General features: G+C 44.8%; 1 protein-coding gene and 1 long non-coding RNA gene across 2 annotated transcripts; both read right to left on the bottom strand.

The window, feature by feature from the left end:
• Positions 1 to 4058: 4058 nt before the first annotated feature.
• LOC123403590 lies at positions 4059 to 5161 on the bottom strand. The gene is made up of 2 exons (XR_006611499.1): positions 4510 to 5161; positions 4059 to 4402 (listed from the first exon to the last, which is right to left on the bottom strand). It is a non-coding gene; the product is annotated as an uncharacterized LOC123403590 (long non-coding RNA).
• Positions 5162 to 6288: 1127 nt separating this feature from the next.
• Positions 6289 to 9319, bottom strand: LOC123401690 (pectin acetylesterase 8-like). The gene is made up of 13 exons (XM_045095536.1): positions 9069 to 9319; positions 8819 to 8950; positions 8652 to 8734; positions 8435 to 8564; positions 8203 to 8282; positions 8017 to 8103; positions 7802 to 7926; positions 7572 to 7632; positions 7258 to 7311; positions 7098 to 7175; positions 6892 to 6991; positions 6629 to 6774; positions 6289 to 6536 (listed from the first exon to the last, which is right to left on the bottom strand). Exons 2-13 carry the CDS (start codon positions 8946 to 8948, stop codon positions 6420 to 6422), a joined length of 1191 nt encoding a protein of 396 aa, XP_044951471.1. The 5' UTR covers positions 8949 to 8950; positions 9069 to 9319; the 3' UTR covers positions 6289 to 6419.
• Between the last annotated feature and the right edge of the window lie 10320 nt (positions 9320 to 19639).

The following is a 19639-nucleotide window of genomic DNA, read 5'->3' as shown; positions in this document are numbered from 1 at the left end:
ATGTTGGGTTACTGTATTTTCAATCTTCCATGGCTAATACCCCCCCGATACTATCCATAGTTTCATCAAAATAAGCAACCAACACAACAAAAAACAGAATCTGTTAACAGCAGACCAGCCTGTAGAAATCTGTATATTTCGTATACCTATGGTACTTCAAAAATTCTGAACAATTACGAAAGTCTGAAGAATTTGCGTAGCAATCAGCAGCAAAAAGAATCAACTCAAAATTTCTTACAGAAAAAAATGAAAATTCTTTTCGTGATCAGAAAGTTTCTGTCTTTTCCAGCATGACCAAACGATCATCCCCAAGACTAATCATAACGGTTTTGCTTGGCACAAACGCAAAAAAGAAACACAAAATACACAATCATAACAGAATTATGAAAGTGTGGAAAACACAAAACGGAAAGAAAAAGGATAGACAAGAGCAATCTCAACATCACGAGAGGTGATTTGGTAACATGAAAGTTTCTACCAAAATATTTTCCTCTCCCATAGCAATTACATGTGGGATCATATTCAAATTCAACAATATAGCTATCCCATAGGATATTCTTTTCATGATCCACATGCATGCAAAGTTGACGCTCTTCAAAAATAGTGGGATTATCATCAAATAAAGTCATGACTTCTCCAATCCCACTTTCAGTATTGTTACAAATATCATATTCATCATGAGGTTTGAACAAATTTTCAAGATCATAAGAAAGATCATCACCCCAATCATGATTATTGCAATAAGTAGTGGTCATAGCAAAACTAGCATCCCCAAGCTTAGGGTTTTGCATATTCTTAGCATGATTATCACTAACAGAATTTATAGTGAAACCATTGCAATCATACTTTTCATCCAAGGAGCCCTCGTGAATCACTTCATCAATTTCTTTCTCACAATTTTCAGATTCACGCATCTTAAGCAAAACTCCATAGAAATAGTCAATTGTCCTCAATTCACTAGCAATTCGTTCAACAATAGTGGGTCTCTTAAAGAGACTAGCTAGTGGATGAGGATCCATATCAAAGGATTTTTAGCAAGCAAAGATGCAAGCTAACAGAAGGCACATGGTAACACAAGCAAACAGAAAGCGAGCGGAAGAAGGGCGAACGGAAAAAGGCAAATGGAAACAGCAAATGTGAAGTGGGGGAGAGGAAAACGAGAGGCAACTGGCAACAAAAGTAAATGCAAGAGAAGAGTTTGTGAGACCTACTTGGATAGATCTTGATTTCTCCTCCCCGGCAACGGCGCCAGAAATACTTCTGCTACTACAACAAAAGACCTTCCAACGGCGCCAGAAATAGGCACGTCGACGGGAGAATACTTGGCTTGATCTTTCTGCTGCGGCTACGCCTTAAGGGACTTCCTAGGCAAGTATGCAAAGGATTTCCCCCGTGGCCTTGGAGCCTTGCGTTGGTGTTCCATCGAAGCGGAAAGGGTGATGTAGCGTAGCGGTCGTAAGTATTTCCCTCAGTTTGAGAACCAAGGTATCAATCCAGTGGAGGAGTATCTCAAGATCGTGCACAAACACAAAAACTTGCTCCCAACGCTATGAAGGGGTTGTCAATCCCTTATAGATTGTTTGCCAAGTGAGAACTGAAAGCAACAAAGTAACAAAGCAAAGTAAAAGCGCAAATATAAACGATGGATGTGAATAGACCCGGGGCCCATAGTGTTTACTAGTGGCTTCTCTCATGAAAGCAAGTAGACGGTGGGTGAACAAATTACTGTCGAGCAATTGATAGAACTGCGCAAAGTCGTGACGATATCTATGGAATGATATCTATAGGCATCATGTCCAAAACAAGTAGACCGATATTGTCTGCATCTACTACTATTACTCCACACGTCGACCGCTATCCAGCATGCATCTAGTGTATTAAGTCCATAAGAACAGAGTAACGCCTTAAGTAATATGACATGATGTAGAGGGATAATCTCAAACCAATGATAAAAACCCCATCTTTTTACCCTTGATGGCAACTACTTGATGTGTGCCTTGCTGCCCCTACTGTCACTGGGAAACGTCACCACATTGTAGAACCCAAAACCAAGCACTTCTCCCATTGCAAGAATCATAGATCTAGTTGGCCAAACAAAACCCAAGACTCGGAGAGACTTACAAGGATATCACATCATGCATATAAGAAATCAGAAAAGACTCAAATATATATCATAGATAATCTGATCACAAATCCACAATTCATCGGATCTCGACAAACACACCGCCAAAGAAGATTACATCGGATAGATCTCCATGAAGATCATGGAGAACTTTGTATTGAAGATCCAAGAGAGAGAAGAAGCCATCTAGCTACTAACTACGGACCCGTAGGTCTGAAGTGAACTACTCACGAGTCATTGGAGGGGCGATGATGATGATGAAGAATCCCTCCAACTCCAAAGTCCCGTCCGGCAGGGCGCCGGGAAGGGTCTCTAGATGAGATCTCGCGGAAACAGAAGCTTGCGGCGACGGAAAAGTATTTTCGAGGCTCCCCTGATTTTTTGCGGAATATTTGAGAATTTATAGGCCAAAGACCTAGGTCAGGGGGCGGCCAGGGAGGTCACAAGCTTGCCCACCGCCGCCTCCCCCCTGGTGGCGGAGTGGGGGCTTGTGGGCTCCCTGGAGCCCACCTGGCCTGGCCCAAAGGCCCCGTGATCTTCTTCCATTCGGGAAAAAATCATTTCGGGGTTTTTCTTCCATTTGGACTCCGTTCCAAAATCAAATCTGAAAAGAGTCAAAAACCGGAAAAACAGGAACTGGCACTTGGCACTGAATTAATATGTTAGTCCCAAAAAAGATATAAAAGGTACATAAAACAACCAAAGAAGACAAGATAACAGCGTGAAACCATAAAAAATTATAGATACGTTTGAGACGTATCAACGATCAGTAATCTCCCATGTCCCATTAGCCATCATGGAATCCATCTCGCTACGGACCGCATCTTTCCAACAGTGAGCATTTGGAGATGCATACGCTTTTGAAATAGAAGTGGGATTATCATCCACGAGGTATACGAAGAAATCATCACCAACGATCTTTGCAGTCCTTTGTCTCTTGCCCCTACCAAGGGTTTCCTCGTCATCATCCTCGGTATTTTCATCATGTGTTTGTTCGTAATATTCCATAGGAATGGCAGGCTCGGGAGTCTCCTCAGATTCCTGTCTAGAAGTGCTTTGCATATCTTTCATGGGAAAATATCCTCAAAGAATGTAGCATCCTTAGACTCCATAATAGTACCAGCCTTCACGTCAAGTACCTCATATTTCACTACTAGTAATCTATAGCCAATGCTATTCTTAGCATAGCCCAAATTAATGCAGTCCTCTGTCTTTGGTCCAAGCTTACGCTTTTTGGGGATCGGCACGTTGACTTTCGCCAAGCAACCCCAAGTAAGCAAGTACGAGAGCGTCGTCCTTCTCTTCGACACCTCCTCATAGGGAGTGACCTCATTAACTTCTGTATGAACCTTATTCAGGACATGACACGAAGTCAATATAGCCTCCCCCACCATGCCTTGGATAAACCCGATATATCTAACATGGCGTTAACCAAATCAGTTAGAGTATGGTTTTTCCGTTCGGCAACCCCGTTTGACTGAGGTGAATAGGGAGGCGTCCTCTCATGAATAATGTTGTGTTCCGCACAAAAAGAAACAAACTCATTTGAGAAGTACTCTCCACCACGATCAGACCAGACTCGTTTAATTTTATTTTCAAGTTGGTTCTCAACTTGTGCCTTATAGATTTTAAAGTAGTGTAGAGCCTCATGTTTAGTATTTAACAGATACACATAGCAAGATCTAGTAGAATCATCTATCAATGTCATGAAATATTACTTTCCACCTTTAGTCAACACACCATTCATCTCACACAAATAAGAATGTATGAGTTCTAACGTTGCCAAGTGTCTCTCCTCCGCAGCCTTGTGAGGCTTGCGAGGTTGCTTTGCTTGCACATACGAATGACACTTGGAACCTTTGGCTAAAGTGAAACTCGAAATTAAATTTAGTTTTGCTAGCCGCGACATAACGCTGAAACTAATGTGACAAATACGTGAATGCCAAATTTCAGATTCATTGACACTCGAATGAGTATTATTCACGACTTTATTACAAAAAAAACTACAAAGGAAAGGCAGAACAGATGTCCGCATTCATAACCTTTTACAACAAAAATTTCATATTTCGTAACAACTACTTTATTAGACTCAAAGACCAACTAAAACCCTTCTCTACATAGAAGGGAGCCATTAATGAGGTACTTCTTGATGGCGGAGACATGATGCACGTTCTTCAGTTGCACGATCCCTCTTGAAGTAAACTTTAGATGAACCGTGCCAACACCAAGAAAAGAAGCACTCGCGCCATTCCCCATCAATACGGACCCTCGGCCTGTGACCTGGTAAGAAGAGAACAACGAGATGTCAGCACACACATGAATATTTGCACCTGTGTCCACCCATCGATCGGTAGATTGACAAACCGAAAATACAGTAAACAAATTACCATTACCAGATGCACCACTTTCATTGTTGTTCACAATCATATTGGCAGACTTGGAGTCTTGCCCTCGCTTCTTGTACTTATTTGGGCACTTAGTGGCCCAATGTTCCTCGGAACCACAATTGAAGCAGCCATCTCCCTTCTTGTCCATCTTGAAGATCTCCCTTCTTGTTCATCTTGAAGGTCTTCTTTCCCTTCTTCTTAAAGTCGGTATTCTGTTGGACATAATTCTTCCCCTTGGACTTGTGGGAATTGAAGTTCCTCTGATGTATCATATTGGCAACAGAAGGACCTTCGACTGCTTTTCCATGCGAGACCTTTGCTCTCGAGTTCTGCTCAACACTCAGATTGCCGATGATATCCTCTATTGAGAATTCACGCCTATGATGTTTTAAAGTGTTAGCAAATTTCCTCCAGGAATTACGGAGCTTAGCGATTATACACCCCATGACAAATTTGCCCAGTAAATCACACTTAAGAACCTCAAGTTCTTTAGCAATGCATATTATCTCATGAGTTCCAATAGAGAATGGATCTCAACCATTTTGTAATCATGGAACTGGTCCATAACATGGTAAATCACACTTAAGAACCTCAAGTGCTTTAGCTATGCATATCATCTCATGAGCTTGTTCCAATACAGAACGACTCTCAACCATTTTGTAATCATGGAACTGTTCCATAACATACATCTCGCTCCCAGCATCGGTGGCCCTGAATTTAGATTCGAACACCTCCCACAAGTCCTTGCCAACCCACATATATAAATATGTGTCAACTAGCTTATCTCCGATCACGCTTAGAACTGCTCCAAGAAAGTAGACGGTGACCTCCGTGAACGCCTTCTCAGGAGTGATCATTCGTGTAGGAGTAACACCGGCTACCCAGAACACGTTCATAGGCGTGAGCCATAAGTTAGTTTTGGTCTGCCAACGCTTGAAATACGTACCGGTAAACTTATCCGGTTTCAGTGCAACAGCAAAACCACTACTCGAAAAATTCCTATGCACATTAGATTTTTGGATTGTTGAGTAAATAGTCAATTTCTTGATTATATTAATCCACGAGTAAATCACTAACATGTGAACGACACTGAGTCGCTGACGGCAAGAGGAGAGGAGAGGAGGAGGAGTGCGCGAGGGCCTTCTTCTCTTGTCATGCTCCAATAGCATGTAGAAGAGAGACCCTTATAAAAGGATCCAACTCTTTCTCCACTGGTGAGGTGGGACTAAACTTTCCACCACCCCATGTCATGCCACCACCTATATGGGCCCTTAGAGATTTTTCTGAAATTGTCTCATGGGCCTAAGCCCATTTCAGATTTCAACACCAAGGTGCCTTCGTCGGCCTCCTTCAGTAGCTTCCTCTGGTTTTGAGTATTTGGGAATTGTGAGCTCGTCGATCCAACTAGGACAAGTCCAACAATAGAGAAGGCTAGGGAAGAATTGTAAATTAGCCACAAGGGCAATTGTGTCTTTTCGCATGGAGAAAAAAGGGATGTAAATCCAAAAATGATTATAGTAATTGAAAAGGGCTAATCATTAAAAGAAAAATAAAAAGTGGGGAAAATGATCTAATTGTATGTAAAGTGGGGCAAATTATCTAATGCCCAAGTAAAGTAGGGCAAATCATCCAATTTCTCAGTTTGCATTCGCCGGATGAAATTAGAAGCGGCGCCTGGGGCCGAACGGTTGGAGATGCTCTTAGAAGCTGCATCCAGATTTCCAGTCGCCGGATGAAATTAGAAGCCGGCACCCCCACTTATTCCGTAAACAAAATCAATGGTCGGTTGCCAGGCGCCGTGCCCTCTTGCGAGCAAGGAGCACCAATGGCGGTGCACCAATCAAATGCAATAGTAGCAACAATAATGTGATCAATGGGAAAAGTAGTACGAAGCGAGGCTGCTGCACTTGCTACGTGTGGGAGGAGTTCTTGAAGACATGGCAGGTGGAGTCACAAGGGTAAGGGCAGTCCGTCTTCTGGAACGGGCTGCGGCCGTAGAACCAGTCCCCAACCGCGGTTGCTATTCTCTGCGACAGAGTGAGACAGATGGAGCTCTCGTCAGATAAACAAGCACCAGGCTGTATGCAAGAGAGGAGGGCGAGGGTGTTCACAAATTTACTTTGTTTCCGAGCATCGGGGAACCGGGCGCGAACCATATCTCCTGTATCTCGGACTGGCAGTGCGCGAAGCACGAGTTTATGAACAGGCCTCTGGTGGATGAGTCCCCTTGTGCCTCCAGCGCTTCCAGGAAATGGTCCCTGAATCCTGCGTCCGCACCTTCTCTCGGTGAGTATACACAGGACTGAACACACACACACACACACACACACACAGGCAGGTTCATAGCTGATCGACCCATCGGTAAAATGCAGTGGGGCCTACCCTGCAAGGTCTTAAGTTGCTTCCCGGAACACTGGTTTATGTCGTGCTTGCAGCTTCGCCAACTAGGATCGGAAGCTCCCGGAACCAAAATGTTCCGTACCTGCATGCGAGCACGTGGAAATAGAGACGAGATTAGTGCCTTGATGGTTGCTAGTGTCAACTGTCAAGCATATTGCAGGTAGAAACGGGTTTTTTCTGATGATAACCTGCCATGAATCGTATGCTGCATTCAGGATGAACAGGGGTGTCTGAATCTGTTTCACCTCATTCTGAGGAAAAAGGCACTGCATCAAAGCAACATGTTTTTGTAAGGGAGTGCAATCTGATCCCTAGATGTGTATTGCAGCTATTGCAAGTGCATCTTACCATGCCTGCGGGCAACTTGGAAGTGCACGAAGATGGTAAGTTATTCGCCGAGCCCTATGGTATTTGTACACAAGAATACAATCAGGTACCAGATCCGTTTCAAAAAAAAAATCATGTATCAGAGATATTTTTATTTTATTTTATTTTGCAACATGAGATATTTTTACTGATGTCAATTTTTGCCATAGTTTGAACTCGAAACTTATATTGTCATGAATAAACTAATAAAGTGTCTTGATTCAGGGATCAGTTGTTGATCGGTTATCATGTCCACATAACCAGGTAGAAAGAGCAATAAAATGTGATGTGCATACATGAGTCCTAACTACATCATTGAAAAAGGCCGCAGCATGGTTCACTCCAGCAATGTCCTTCCTGTAAGAGCAAATTAAGACGCGAAGTGTTAGACAAGGGACTAATTATTCAGAAAGGTAATGTACTTTCTTCTATATATTGCAATGCCTAGTATATCTCTAAAGTGGCAAAAGCAGATATAGTGCTATTGTTTTTCTGCCAACTAGTTTCAGTACTAGTACTGTCTTACACGTTGATGAAGAAACCAGCATCAGAAAGGCATTTAACATTGGCCCCCACCGGCAGAAGTTGATGAAATCTGTCACAGTGCAGTATCGAAGTTAATCCACCAGCAGAACACCCCGAAATCAGAGCCTGCCACGTCCTTGAAAAAGGAGGAAATTAGAGTCTGCTACAGTTTGGCTAGTCACATGCTAGGCATATTGTGCTGCTAAGAATGCATACATTTTGAGCTTTGTTCATTCCTTTCCCGAGCAGATCTTCCATAACTGCTTGCCATACCCTCGCACCTCTGTAGTGTAGATTTGTGCTCTGTCAAGATTGCAAAGTGACGACACAAAAACCTCAATTCAGACCGGTAGTAATGCCGTGAGTAGGAGCAAATCATGGCAGCTTGGAGTATGGGCTCACCGGATCAACTTCTTCCTTGTAGCCGGTGAACGACGAGCCATCGCAGTACCGAACCCGGACCTTGCTCCAGTTATAGAAGTCTATTCTTTGTCAAATTGCATACACGTTAAGCACATGAATTTAAATCTAGGCAGTCTCAACTCTCAAGCTTGAACTGCTACTACAAACCTGACAAAGAAAAGCAGAGCACAACAAATTATGTGATGGCCAGGCGGCGAAACTGAAGTAGTACCTGGGTTGTAATCCGGGGTGTTGCTCAAGATCCCGGAGAAGGCAACCTGCTTGGCCATCTCCTTGGAGGACCCTAACCGGGTGTGCGACCGCTGCAGGCAGGTCGTCACATTGTTGCACCATCCTCCTCCCTGCCGCGACATAGAGTTGAGCTGAGCACTCACCAATTCTGTACCTGCTGCGCTATCAGGACTCAGGAGTGGGTTATTTTAACTGACCTCAAAATGAACCAACCAGCTGTTCGCCCCGGAGCCGGAGCCACGGGCGAGATGGTACGCGGGGGGGCTCCCGTCCAGACACACTACGATTCACAAAAATCGCACACGTCACGCCAGAATAGATTGGCGAGAGGCCGGGAAGGAGAAGCAACAATGGTGTGACTGACCTGCTCCTTTGGCCACGGCGCTCTTGACGTAGGTAATGTCCACGAAATAGCCGTCCGCCTCGAGGACCGCCAGCGCGCAGGCGAATGCCGAGCACCAGAGACGGAGCTTGCTTCCGTTCTCCATTCCCATGGCTGAATCCGCGAGAAAGGGAATGGAGAAATGGAAGGGTCAGGGAAGCACGCACGTACGCGGCCAACAGGCAGCCTGCCATGGACCATGGTAGTAGCGAGGAGGGAGACCGGAGCGAACCTGGTGGAACGGAAGCCAGCCGCCGCCTCGTGCTAATCTCGCGGCCAGGACGGCCGCTCCCTCCCTCTTGTGTTGTGCAGCGGGGCAGGAGAGACAGCTACGAGCGAGGACAGGGGCGAGGCCGAACAGAGCGACGTCGCCGATGCTTCGAGCTTCCCAATGCTGGCTGCTGTGCCTGTCCGTGCCGGGGCCGGGATGGGACGCCGGACCGGACGCGCCTTTTCCTTTTTCTTTTGGTTCGCTCGCGTCCTTGTGCGTCAGTAATTCAGTAATCAACGCCTCTGCCGTCTATCTATCTGTCTCTGTGCTATACATATGGGATATGGCGGCCGGGCGTAGATGCTGTTGGGGGGTGAGCGGAAATGAATGATGGGGATTAAAAGGCTGCGGTGCACTGCGGCCGGCCAGCGCCTCCCGTGTTCCACCTCGCGCACTGGGTAGCGTAATGCATGTCCCCCCATTTTTCCGAGATAAATACATACACTATTCGAATCGAAAGACTGAATTTTAAAATATGCTTATTATAGTTGTTGTATACGTGTTAAGATGATTATATGGTCACTGTTTACCGTATACTCCCTCCTTTCCGTTTTACAGGGCTCAACTCCAAAATTTCAGATTTCCATTATACTAGGCTCATTTTGAGTCTAGTTGAGTTAAAGTGCTTTGAGTCTCACACCATATTTAATTCATAGGGATAAGGGAAAGCAAATTAGTGACCATGCATGCATCTTTTTCTACATGCATCATGCAAGTCCAATGAAAAAGAGGATGCTACATTTATTGCCTTGGAAATTTAATATGTGAGAAACATTTCATTGGCTAGTTAGAACTAGTGTCATCCAATCACAATTCACCTTGGTTGATGAGATTTCAGATTTGAGCCCTGTAAACCGGAAAGGAGGGAGTAGCTCTGTATTCTGTTGAGTTGACCGGTCAAAGATCGGTGGCAATTTTTTAAAAACTCCCTCGAATTGTTCCCGATACAACCCGCACCTTCCTTCAAGGGTTGTCGTGCCGAACGCCGGCTCCCTCCTGCTGCTACTGCTACTGGAGTGCTCGTCGGCTGCCTCCTTCTGCTATGGGGCGCTGCTGCTGTCGGGTGCTTCTGCTGTTGCGTGCTGCTGTCGGATGGTGTTGTTGCACGCTTGCTACTATCAGGCACTGCTGCTGTCGGGTGTTGTTGATGCACGCTTCCCGCTGCTTGGGCGATTGTTGAAGATTGGATGTGTGCATTCACAGATAGTTGTGTTTCAAATCATTTGTAGAAAAATGATTCAGTGATTTTAAAGTTTGATGACATAAATGCGTTGTCTACATGATTTTTGAGCTCATATTGAGTTACCACATATGCATACGTGAACAAGCTATATAGCTATATGCATGTAAGATGTATATTCTGACCCAGTTTATGTAGTTTATGTTGTGAGACTGTGAGCAGCATCTGTTTTTGTGCAAATTTTGCGCTGGGAGAATATGTCGAGGTACGGCTATGGCGGTCGTCGGAGCAATGTGAAGGAGGAGGAAGATGGCGTTAAGGCACTCGTGTTTGCCTGAAGAAGTAGAGCAGATCCATGGTGGTTCAGAAGATGCAGTGTCTGAAGAATTCTCCGGTGATCATGACCAAGTGAGCACCATGTGGTCCGAGAAGTCGCGTGGCATGCCGGCAACACGGATAACGATACTTAGGCCGATCACTCGTACTACTCGCGGTGCAGCCGATGATCACCGGGATGCGCCGCAGTCGAGGAAGGCGGTGCAGGACGGTGGCATGGACATGGAGGACTTCCTCCGGGAGTTGAAGGAGAGGGCCGAGAGGCGCAAGGCCGAAACGGGAGGTGAAGGGGAGCGAGGGTTTTTTGAGCTAGCAGCTTCGGCTCCCGAGCGGATGTGGCGCGGAGTGGGGTGAGCTGCAGCGAGCAGCGCACGAGCGGCTAGGCGGTGGGGCGCATGCGAACGGCAACATCAGCGGCTCGAGATTGGTCAACATATCCATTTGACCGGTCAACAAGTGTAATACAATGTTATACGGTGAGTCAGTGACCGTATAATCACTGCTTTGCGTATATAGTGACCGTAACGAGGGTATTTCAAAGTCTAGTGACCGTATTGTGCTTTGGGTTCAAATAAAATGACCACGAATGTATTTATCTTTTCTTTTTTGCGATGAAAATGAAAACCACGTGTCTCTCCGCGCATTCAGCGCCGCCTAACCAAACTAGCACTCGCGGCAACCCCTTGATGGGCCGGCCCAGAAATACGCAGTGCAAAGAAAAAATCCTCAATTTTTTAAGGATAATCCTAGCTGCTCTGTATACTAGCTTTGCTTTCTTTGATTTTCTTTTTCCCCTTATTTTATAATTGGTTTTTTATGTTTCTTATTGATGGACGTAAATTTCAAAAAAATATAGAAAACCATGAATATGAAAGAGATTATTGATTTTGAAAAAAAGTTCATCAATATAGAAAAAAGTTCGCCAAACTGGAAAAAAAGTTCACCGATTTAAAAAAGTTTACAAAATGTGAAAGAAGTTCATCGATTTTGGAAGAAAAAGCTAATTGAACTTGAAAAAAGTTCAAGAAATACGAGATAAAGTTCATGGAATTTGAGAAAAAGTTTATTGAAATTTTAAAAAGTTCATCAAATTTTTTAAAAAAATCATACATTTTGAAAAAAGTTCATCGTAGTTATAAATAATTTCATCGATATTTGAAAATTTTCATCAAATTTGAAAAGTTCACAAATCTGAAAATATGTTCATCAATTTTAATTTTTTTATCAAATTTCAGGAAAAGCCCATCAAATTAAATAACACCATCAATTTAATAGAAAAGTTCAAGTATTTGCAAACAACTCAACGAACCAGGATGAAAACAATGGAAATCGAAAATGAAAAAAAGAAAAAAAAGGAAATGGAAAATGGAAAATAAATAATAAAAGAAAGAGAAAGTTTATTTTCGACATATCCTCGTGTGGTGTTGTGGTGGTTGCCCCACGTGAATTGGTCGGCGGGTCGTGGGTTCAAATGAGCTACCAAGCTTTGTTTTTTTACCGGATTAAACAGAGAAAAAGAAAACCTAAATGGGTGGCGCAGCTAACGCGTGTGCACGCGCCGGTTTGCAGAAAGTAGTAACCGACGCCTACAACGCCAAATAGAGTTTCAAGTGAACTCCAAAACAGACCCCAAAATACCCAATTGTGTCTTTTTGGGCCCAAACAAACAAATGACCTGGTCCAACACCGAGCCGCATCCACCGACTAGCTTGCTAGTCCATGAAGCCGGGGCAAAATAGGAAGGGATGTGGCTCATGGAGATTTGCCCATGAAAACCGATGATTAAATCTCCATCTCCTTCTATAATCTCATGGTAGTTCCTGGGCATTGCCTGGGCAGCTGCCCATGGTCGCGGGGAGGTGGCCCCACCACTGGCCGCATCTGTATACACGTTCAGCCCGCCGTATTTATGGAGCAAACTTCCTCCTAGTTTACGCTCAGAGGGACACCGAACGGATGCGTGCACCGGAATTTCTTGTCCGTGTGGAGACGCGTGGCGGACGGCCACCTACCTTACACTTCGCAAATTAACTACGCACACGTGGGCGGGCCCACCTGCCAGTCTCCGAGTCACACGAGTCCTTTTTAATGTGAACCGACCGTCCACGGTTCCCACTCCTCATTCCACATTGTTCGTATCTTGCCTCCTTGAATCCTAACACAAGCAAACCCTAGCCATCATTCCTCCTCCTCCTCTCGCTGGCGGACATGGAGAAGTGGCGGAAGCACGACCATGAGGCCAGCTCCTCCTCCGGCAGCCGCAACTCCTCGCCTCCCCCTCCCACATTTTCCATATTGCCTCTAGGGGCGTTGGCGCGCATCACGCCCTACATCCATTTCGATGTATGCCGCGGGTACTGGGAGATAGCGATGCCGCTGCCGTGGACAGATGTCCACCTCCCTAACAACTTATACCTGTCGGCGGACAGGGTGCCCATCCTGCCGATCCCGACGAGTGGCCGCGCACGGTGCAAGGAGATTAAGCGACGCCGCCATCGCCACCGCTGGATCTTATCTACGTCCCTAGGTACGCGGCGGATTCGCCGCTGTGGGATATTGTTAAAACAAAATGCTCCCATGTTTGATTTTGGTAATTGATGATAATCCCTATGGATTAATGGTTGCCTTGAGTTATATTCGAAGGATTTGACCATAGACATTTCTTGAAGTCCATTTGTTGGTTTCAAGGAGTTTATGAGATGACCAAGGTGGTATTCAAGGATTTATCCAAAGATTGGTCATGTGAGATTTTAAATTATTACAAGCTTGTCTTGAAGAAAAGGATTGCGTGAACATTCATATTTACCTTCAAGACATCATATTTATGAAGAGAGAAGATAAGATACAAGGTTGATCAAGACTAAGTCAAATAGTGAATCAAGTTGATCAACACACAAAGCGCACAAGATGTATCGAGAGGGATCAAGTGATCCCATAGTATGGTAAGCATTCTCCATTATGCTTTGCTTACTAACCCATGGTCTACATGAGAGTTCTGTATGGGGTTAGGTATGTTTCCATGAGCTTGTGTCAAGAGGAAGATCTCATACAACCCATGGAGGATGACATCAACTGGTGATTGTCATCAAGATTGAGGTGTGCAAGTTCAAGTGGAGCATCACGAAGAGATAATGCTTGAAGCTTGCTGCCCATTATGGTGATCATGGACATATGAAGATGTGCCGAAGAGAGGATCGCCCATAGGGGGGTATGGGGCAATAATCTACTAGTCTTCATCGAGCCGACGCAATCAAAAAAGGTGGTCCATCTTGAGAAGGACAAGATACTCATCAGCTAGCTCAAAGTAGACTATGCACATGGAAAAGGTTTATCCTTGATAGGTTTTCTATTTTACCGGTCTCAAGGTGTTAGTTGGGAGACCCGGTTATAGGATCGATTACCGTACTATCAAAGGGGGCTCTCAAGTGAGTAGCTTGATCGTATCATTCGTTGAGAGCTCAAACCATTGCATTCTTCGCATGATCATCTTTCTTGGTTCTTGGTTGGCTTTTTTTATGTGGGTTCTGTTGGAAATATGCCCTAGAGGCAATAATAAAATGGTTATTATCATATTTCCTTGTTCATGATAATCGTCTATTGTTCATGCTATAATTGTATTAACAGGAAACAGTAATACATGTGTGAATAAATAGATCACAATGTGTCCCTAGCAAGCCTCTAGTTGGCTAGCTCGTTGATCAATAGATGATCATGGTTTCCTCGTCATGGACATTGAATGTCATTGATAACGGGATCACGTAATTGGGAGAATGATGTGATGGACAAGACCCAATCCTAAGCATAGCACTAGATCGTGTTGTTCGTATGCTAAAGATTTTCTAATGTCAAGTATCTTTTCCTTCGACCGTGAGATAGTGCAACTCCAGGATACCGTAGGAGTGCTTTGGGTGTATCAAATGTCACACGTAACTGGGTGACTATAAAGGTGCACTACGGGTATCTCCAAAAGTATCTGTTGGGTTGGTACGAATCGAGATCGGGATTTGTCACTCTGTGTGACGGAGAGGTATCTCTGGGCCCACTCGGTAGAACATCATCATAATGAGCTCAATGTGACTAAGAAGTTAGTCACGGGATGATGTGCTATGGAATGAGTAAAGATACTTGCCGGTAACGAGGTTGAACAAGGTATAGGGATACCGACGATCGAATCTCGGGCAAGTTCTATATCGATAGACAAAGGGAATTGTATACGGGATTGATTGAATCCTTGACATCGTGGTTCATACGATGAGATCATCGTGGAACAAGTGGGAACCACCGTGGGTATCCAGACCCCGCTGATGGTTATTGACCAGAGAGGTGTCTCGTGTTGGAATTATGCCCTAGAGGCAATAATAAATATAGTTATTATTATAATTCCTGTATCAAGATAATCGTTTATTATCCATGCTATAATTGTATTGAATGAAGACTTATATACATGTGTGGATACATAGACAAAACACTGTCCCTAGCAAGCCTCTAGTTGGATAGCCAGTTGATCAAAGATAGTCAGGGTCTTCTGATTATGAACAAGGTGTTGTTGCTTGATAACTGGATCGCGTCATTAGGAGAATCACATGATGGACTAGACCCAAACTAATAGACATAGCATGTTGATCGTGTCATTTTGTTGCTACTGTTTTCTGCGTGTCAAGTATTTGTTCCTATGACCATGAGATCATATAACTCACTGACACCGGAGGAATGCTTTGTATGTATCAAACATCGCAACGTAACTGGGTGACTATAAAGATGCTCTACAGGTATCTCCGAAGGTGTTCGTTGAGTTAGTATGGATCGAGACTGGGATTTGTCACTCCGTGTGACGGAGAGGTATCTCGGGGCCCACTCGGTAATACAACATCACACACAAGCCTTGCAAGCAATGTGATTTAGTGTAAGTTGCGGGATTTTGTATTACGGAACGAGTAAAAAGACTTGCCGGTAAACGAGATTGAAATAGGTATGCGGATACTGACGATCGAATCTCGGGCAAGTAACATACCGAAGGACAAAGGGAATGACATACGGGATTATATGAATCCTTGGCACTGAGGTTCAAACGATAAGATCTTCATAGAATATGTGGGATCCAATATGGGCATCCAGTTCCCGCTATTGGATATTGACCGAGGAGTCACTCGGGTCATGTTTGCATAGTTCTCGAACCCGCAGGGTCTGCACACTTAAGGTTCGACATTGTTATATGCGTATTTGAGTTATATAGTTGGTTACCGAATGTTGTTTAGAGTCCCAGATGAGATCACGGACGCCACGAGGGTTTCCGGAATGGTCCGGAAACGAAGATTGATATATAGGATGACCTCATTTGATTACCGGAAGGTTTTCGGAGTTACCGGGAATGTACCGGGAATGACGAATGGGTTCCGGATGTTCACCGGGGGGGCAACCCACCCCGGGGAAGCCCATAGTCCTTGGGGGTGGCGCACCAGCCCTTAGTGGTCTGGTGGGACATCCCAAGAAGGCCCTATGCGCCATAGGAAGAAAATCAAAGAGAAAAAAAAGAGGAGGTGGGAAAAAGGGGAAGGACTCCACCTTCCAAACCTAGTTGGATTCGGTTTGGAAGGGGAGGACTCCCCCCCTTGGCTCGGCCGACCCCCTTGGGGCTTCTTGAGCCCCAAGGCAAGGCCCCCCCTCTCCCACCTATATATACGGAGGTTTTAGGGCTAATTTGAGACAACTTTGCCACGGCAGCCCGACCACATACCTCCACGGTTTTACCTCTAGATCGCGTTTCTGCGGAGCTCGGGCGGAGCCCTGCTGAGATTAGATCACCACCAACCTCCGGAGCACCGTCACGCTGCCGGAGAACTCATCTACCTCTTCGTCTCTCTTGCTGGATCAAGAAGGCCGAGATCATCGTCGAGCTGTACGTGTGCTGAATGCGGAGGTGTTGTCCGTTCGGCACTAGATCGTGGGACGGATCGCGGGACGGTTCGCGGGGCGGATCGAGGGACGTGCGGACGTTCCACTACATCAACCGCGTTTCTTAACGCTTCTGTTGTGCGATCTACAAGGGTACGTAGATCGAATATCCCCTCTCGTAGATGGACATCACCATGATAGGTCTTCGTGCGCGTAGGAATTTTTTTGTTTCTATGCGACGTTCCCCAATAGTGGCATCAGAGCTAGATTCATGCGTAGATGTCTTCTCGAGTAGAACACAAAATTTTTTGTGGGCGGTGATGTGCGTTTTGCTGCCCTCCTTAGTCTTTTCTTGATTCCGCGGTATTGTTGGATTGAAGCGGCTTGGACCGACATTACTCGTACGCTTACGAGAGACTGGTTTCATCGCTACGAGTAACCCCCTTGCTCAAAGATGACTGGCAAGTGTCGGTTTCTCCAACTTTAGTTGAATCGGATTTGACCGAGGAGGTCCTTGTATAAGGTTAAATAGCAATTCATATATCTCCGTTGTGGTGTTTGCGTAAGTAAGATGCGATCCTACTAGATACCCATGGTCACCACGTAAAACATGCAACAACAAAATTAGAGGACGTCTAACTTGTTTTTGCAGGGTATGCTTGTGATGTGATATGGCCAACGATGTGATGTGATATATTGGATGTATGAGATGATCATGTTGTAATAGATAATATCGACTTGCACGTCGATGGTACGGCAACCGGCAGGAGCCATAGGGTTGTCTTTAAACTAACGTTTGTGCTTGCAGATGCGTTTACTATTTTGCTAGGATGTAGCTTTAGTAGTAATAGCATGAGTAGCATGACAACCTCGATGGCGACACGTTGATGGAGATCATGGTGTGGCGCCGGTGACAGGAAGATCGTGCCGGTGGTTTGGTGATGGAGATCAAGGAGCACGTGATGATGGCCATATCATGTCACTTATGAATTGCATGTTATGTTAATCCTTTTATGCACCTTATTCTTCTTAGAACGACGGTAGCATTATGAGGTGATCTCTCACTAAAATTTCAAGACGAAATTGTGTTCTCCCCGACTGTGCACTGTTGCTACAGTTCGTCGTTTCGAGACACCACGTGATGATCGGGTGTGATAGACTCAACGTTCACATACAACGGGTGCAAAACAGTTGCACACGCGGAACACTCGGGTTAAGCTTGACGAGCCTGGCATGTGCAGACATGGCCTCGGAACACATGAGACCGAAAGGTCGATGATGAATCATATAGATGATATGATTAGCATAGGGATGCTTACCACTGAAACTATACTCAACTCACGTGATGATCGGACTTGAGCTAGTGTAAGTGGGTCATGAACCACTCAAATGACTAGAGAGATGTACTTTTTGAGTGGGAGTTTAGCAAGTAATTTGATTAAGTTAAACTCTAATTATCTTGAACATAGTCTAAGTCTACTTTGAATATATTTGTGTTGTAGATCATGGCTCACGTGACAGTCACCCTGAATTTTAATACGTTCCTAGAGAAAGCCAAGTTGAAAGATGATGGAAGCAACTTTGTAGACTGGGCTCGTAATCTTAAGCTAATCTTACAAGCTGGGAAGAAGGATTATGTCCTTAATGCTGCGCTAGGATATGAACCACCCGCTACGGCTGACCAGGATGTTAAGAACGCTTGGTTAACACGTAAGGAGGACTACTCAGTAGTTCAATGTGCAGTCTTGTATGGCTTAGAACCGGGACTTCAACATCGCTTTGAGCGTCATGGAGCATATGAGATGTTCGAGGAGTTGAAGTTTATCTTTCAGAAGAACGCCCGGATCAAGAGGTATGAGACCTCCGATAAATTCTATGCTTGCAAGATGGAGGAGAATTCGTCTGTCAGTGAACATGTGCTCAAAATGTCTGGGTACTCAAACCGTCTAGCTGAGCTGGGGACAGAACTCCCGCAAGAGGCTATCACTGACAGAATCCTTCAATCATTGCCGCCAAGCTGTAAGGGCTTTGTGTTGAACTACAACATTCAAGGGATGAACAAGTCACCCGGCGAGTTGTTTGCGATGCTGAAAGTCGCAGAGTCTGAACTCCGTAAAGAGCATCAAGTGTTGATGGTGAATAATACCACTAGTTTCAAGAGAAACGGCAAAGGCAAGAAGGGTAATTCAAAGAAGAGCGGCAAGCCTGTTGCCAATCCGACGAAGAAACCAAAAGCTGGACCTAAGCCTGAAATAGAGTGCTACTATTGCAAGGGTATGGGTCACTAGAAGCGCAACTGCCCTAAGTATCTGGCTGATAAGAAGGCGGCCAAAGAAAATCAGGTATATTTGATATACATGTTATTGATGTGTACTTAACCGGCTCTCGTAGTAGTGCCTGGGTATCGAATACCGGTTCTGTTGCTCATATTTGCAACTCGAAACAGGAACTGCGGAATAGACGAAGGCTGGCGAAAGATGAAGTGACGATGCGCGTAGGAAATGGTTCCAAGGTTGATGCAATCGCCGTCGGCACAGTTTCACTTCAGTTACCATCAGGATTAGTTATGAACTTGAATCATTGTTATTTAGTGCCTGCGTTGAGCATAAACATTATATCTGAATCTTGTTTATTGCGAGACAGTTACTCTTTTAAGTCAGAGAATAATGGTTGTTCTATTTCTATGAGTAACATCTTTTATGGTCATGCACCCAATGTGAGAGGATTGTTCATATTTAATCTTGATAGTGATACACATATACATAACAATGAGACCAAAAGAGTTAGAGTTAACAATGATAGCGCCATATTTTTGTGGCACTGCCGCTTAGGTCATATTGGTGTAAAGCGCATGAAGAAACTCCATGCCGATGGACTTTTGGAGTCACTTGACTTTGATTCACTTGACACGTGCGAACCATGCCTCATGGGCAAGATGACTAAAACTCCGTTCTCCGGAACAATGGAGCGTGCCAGTGACTTGTTGGAAATCATACATACCGATGTGTGCGGTCCGTTGAGCGTAGAGGCACGCGGCGGATATCGTTATTTTCTCACCTTCACTGACGATTTGAGTAGATATGGTTATGTCTACTTAATGAAGCACAAGTCTGAAACATTTGAA

This window comes from Hordeum vulgare, chromosome 6H, assembly GCF_904849725.1.
Source record: "Hordeum vulgare subsp. vulgare chromosome 6H, MorexV3_pseudomolecules_assembly, whole genome shotgun sequence".
Classification (NCBI taxonomy): domain Eukaryota; kingdom Viridiplantae; phylum Streptophyta; class Magnoliopsida; order Poales; family Poaceae; genus Hordeum; species Hordeum vulgare.
Note: the sequence above shows the minus strand (reverse complement) of the source record. Positions and strands in the feature narration are given on the sequence as shown.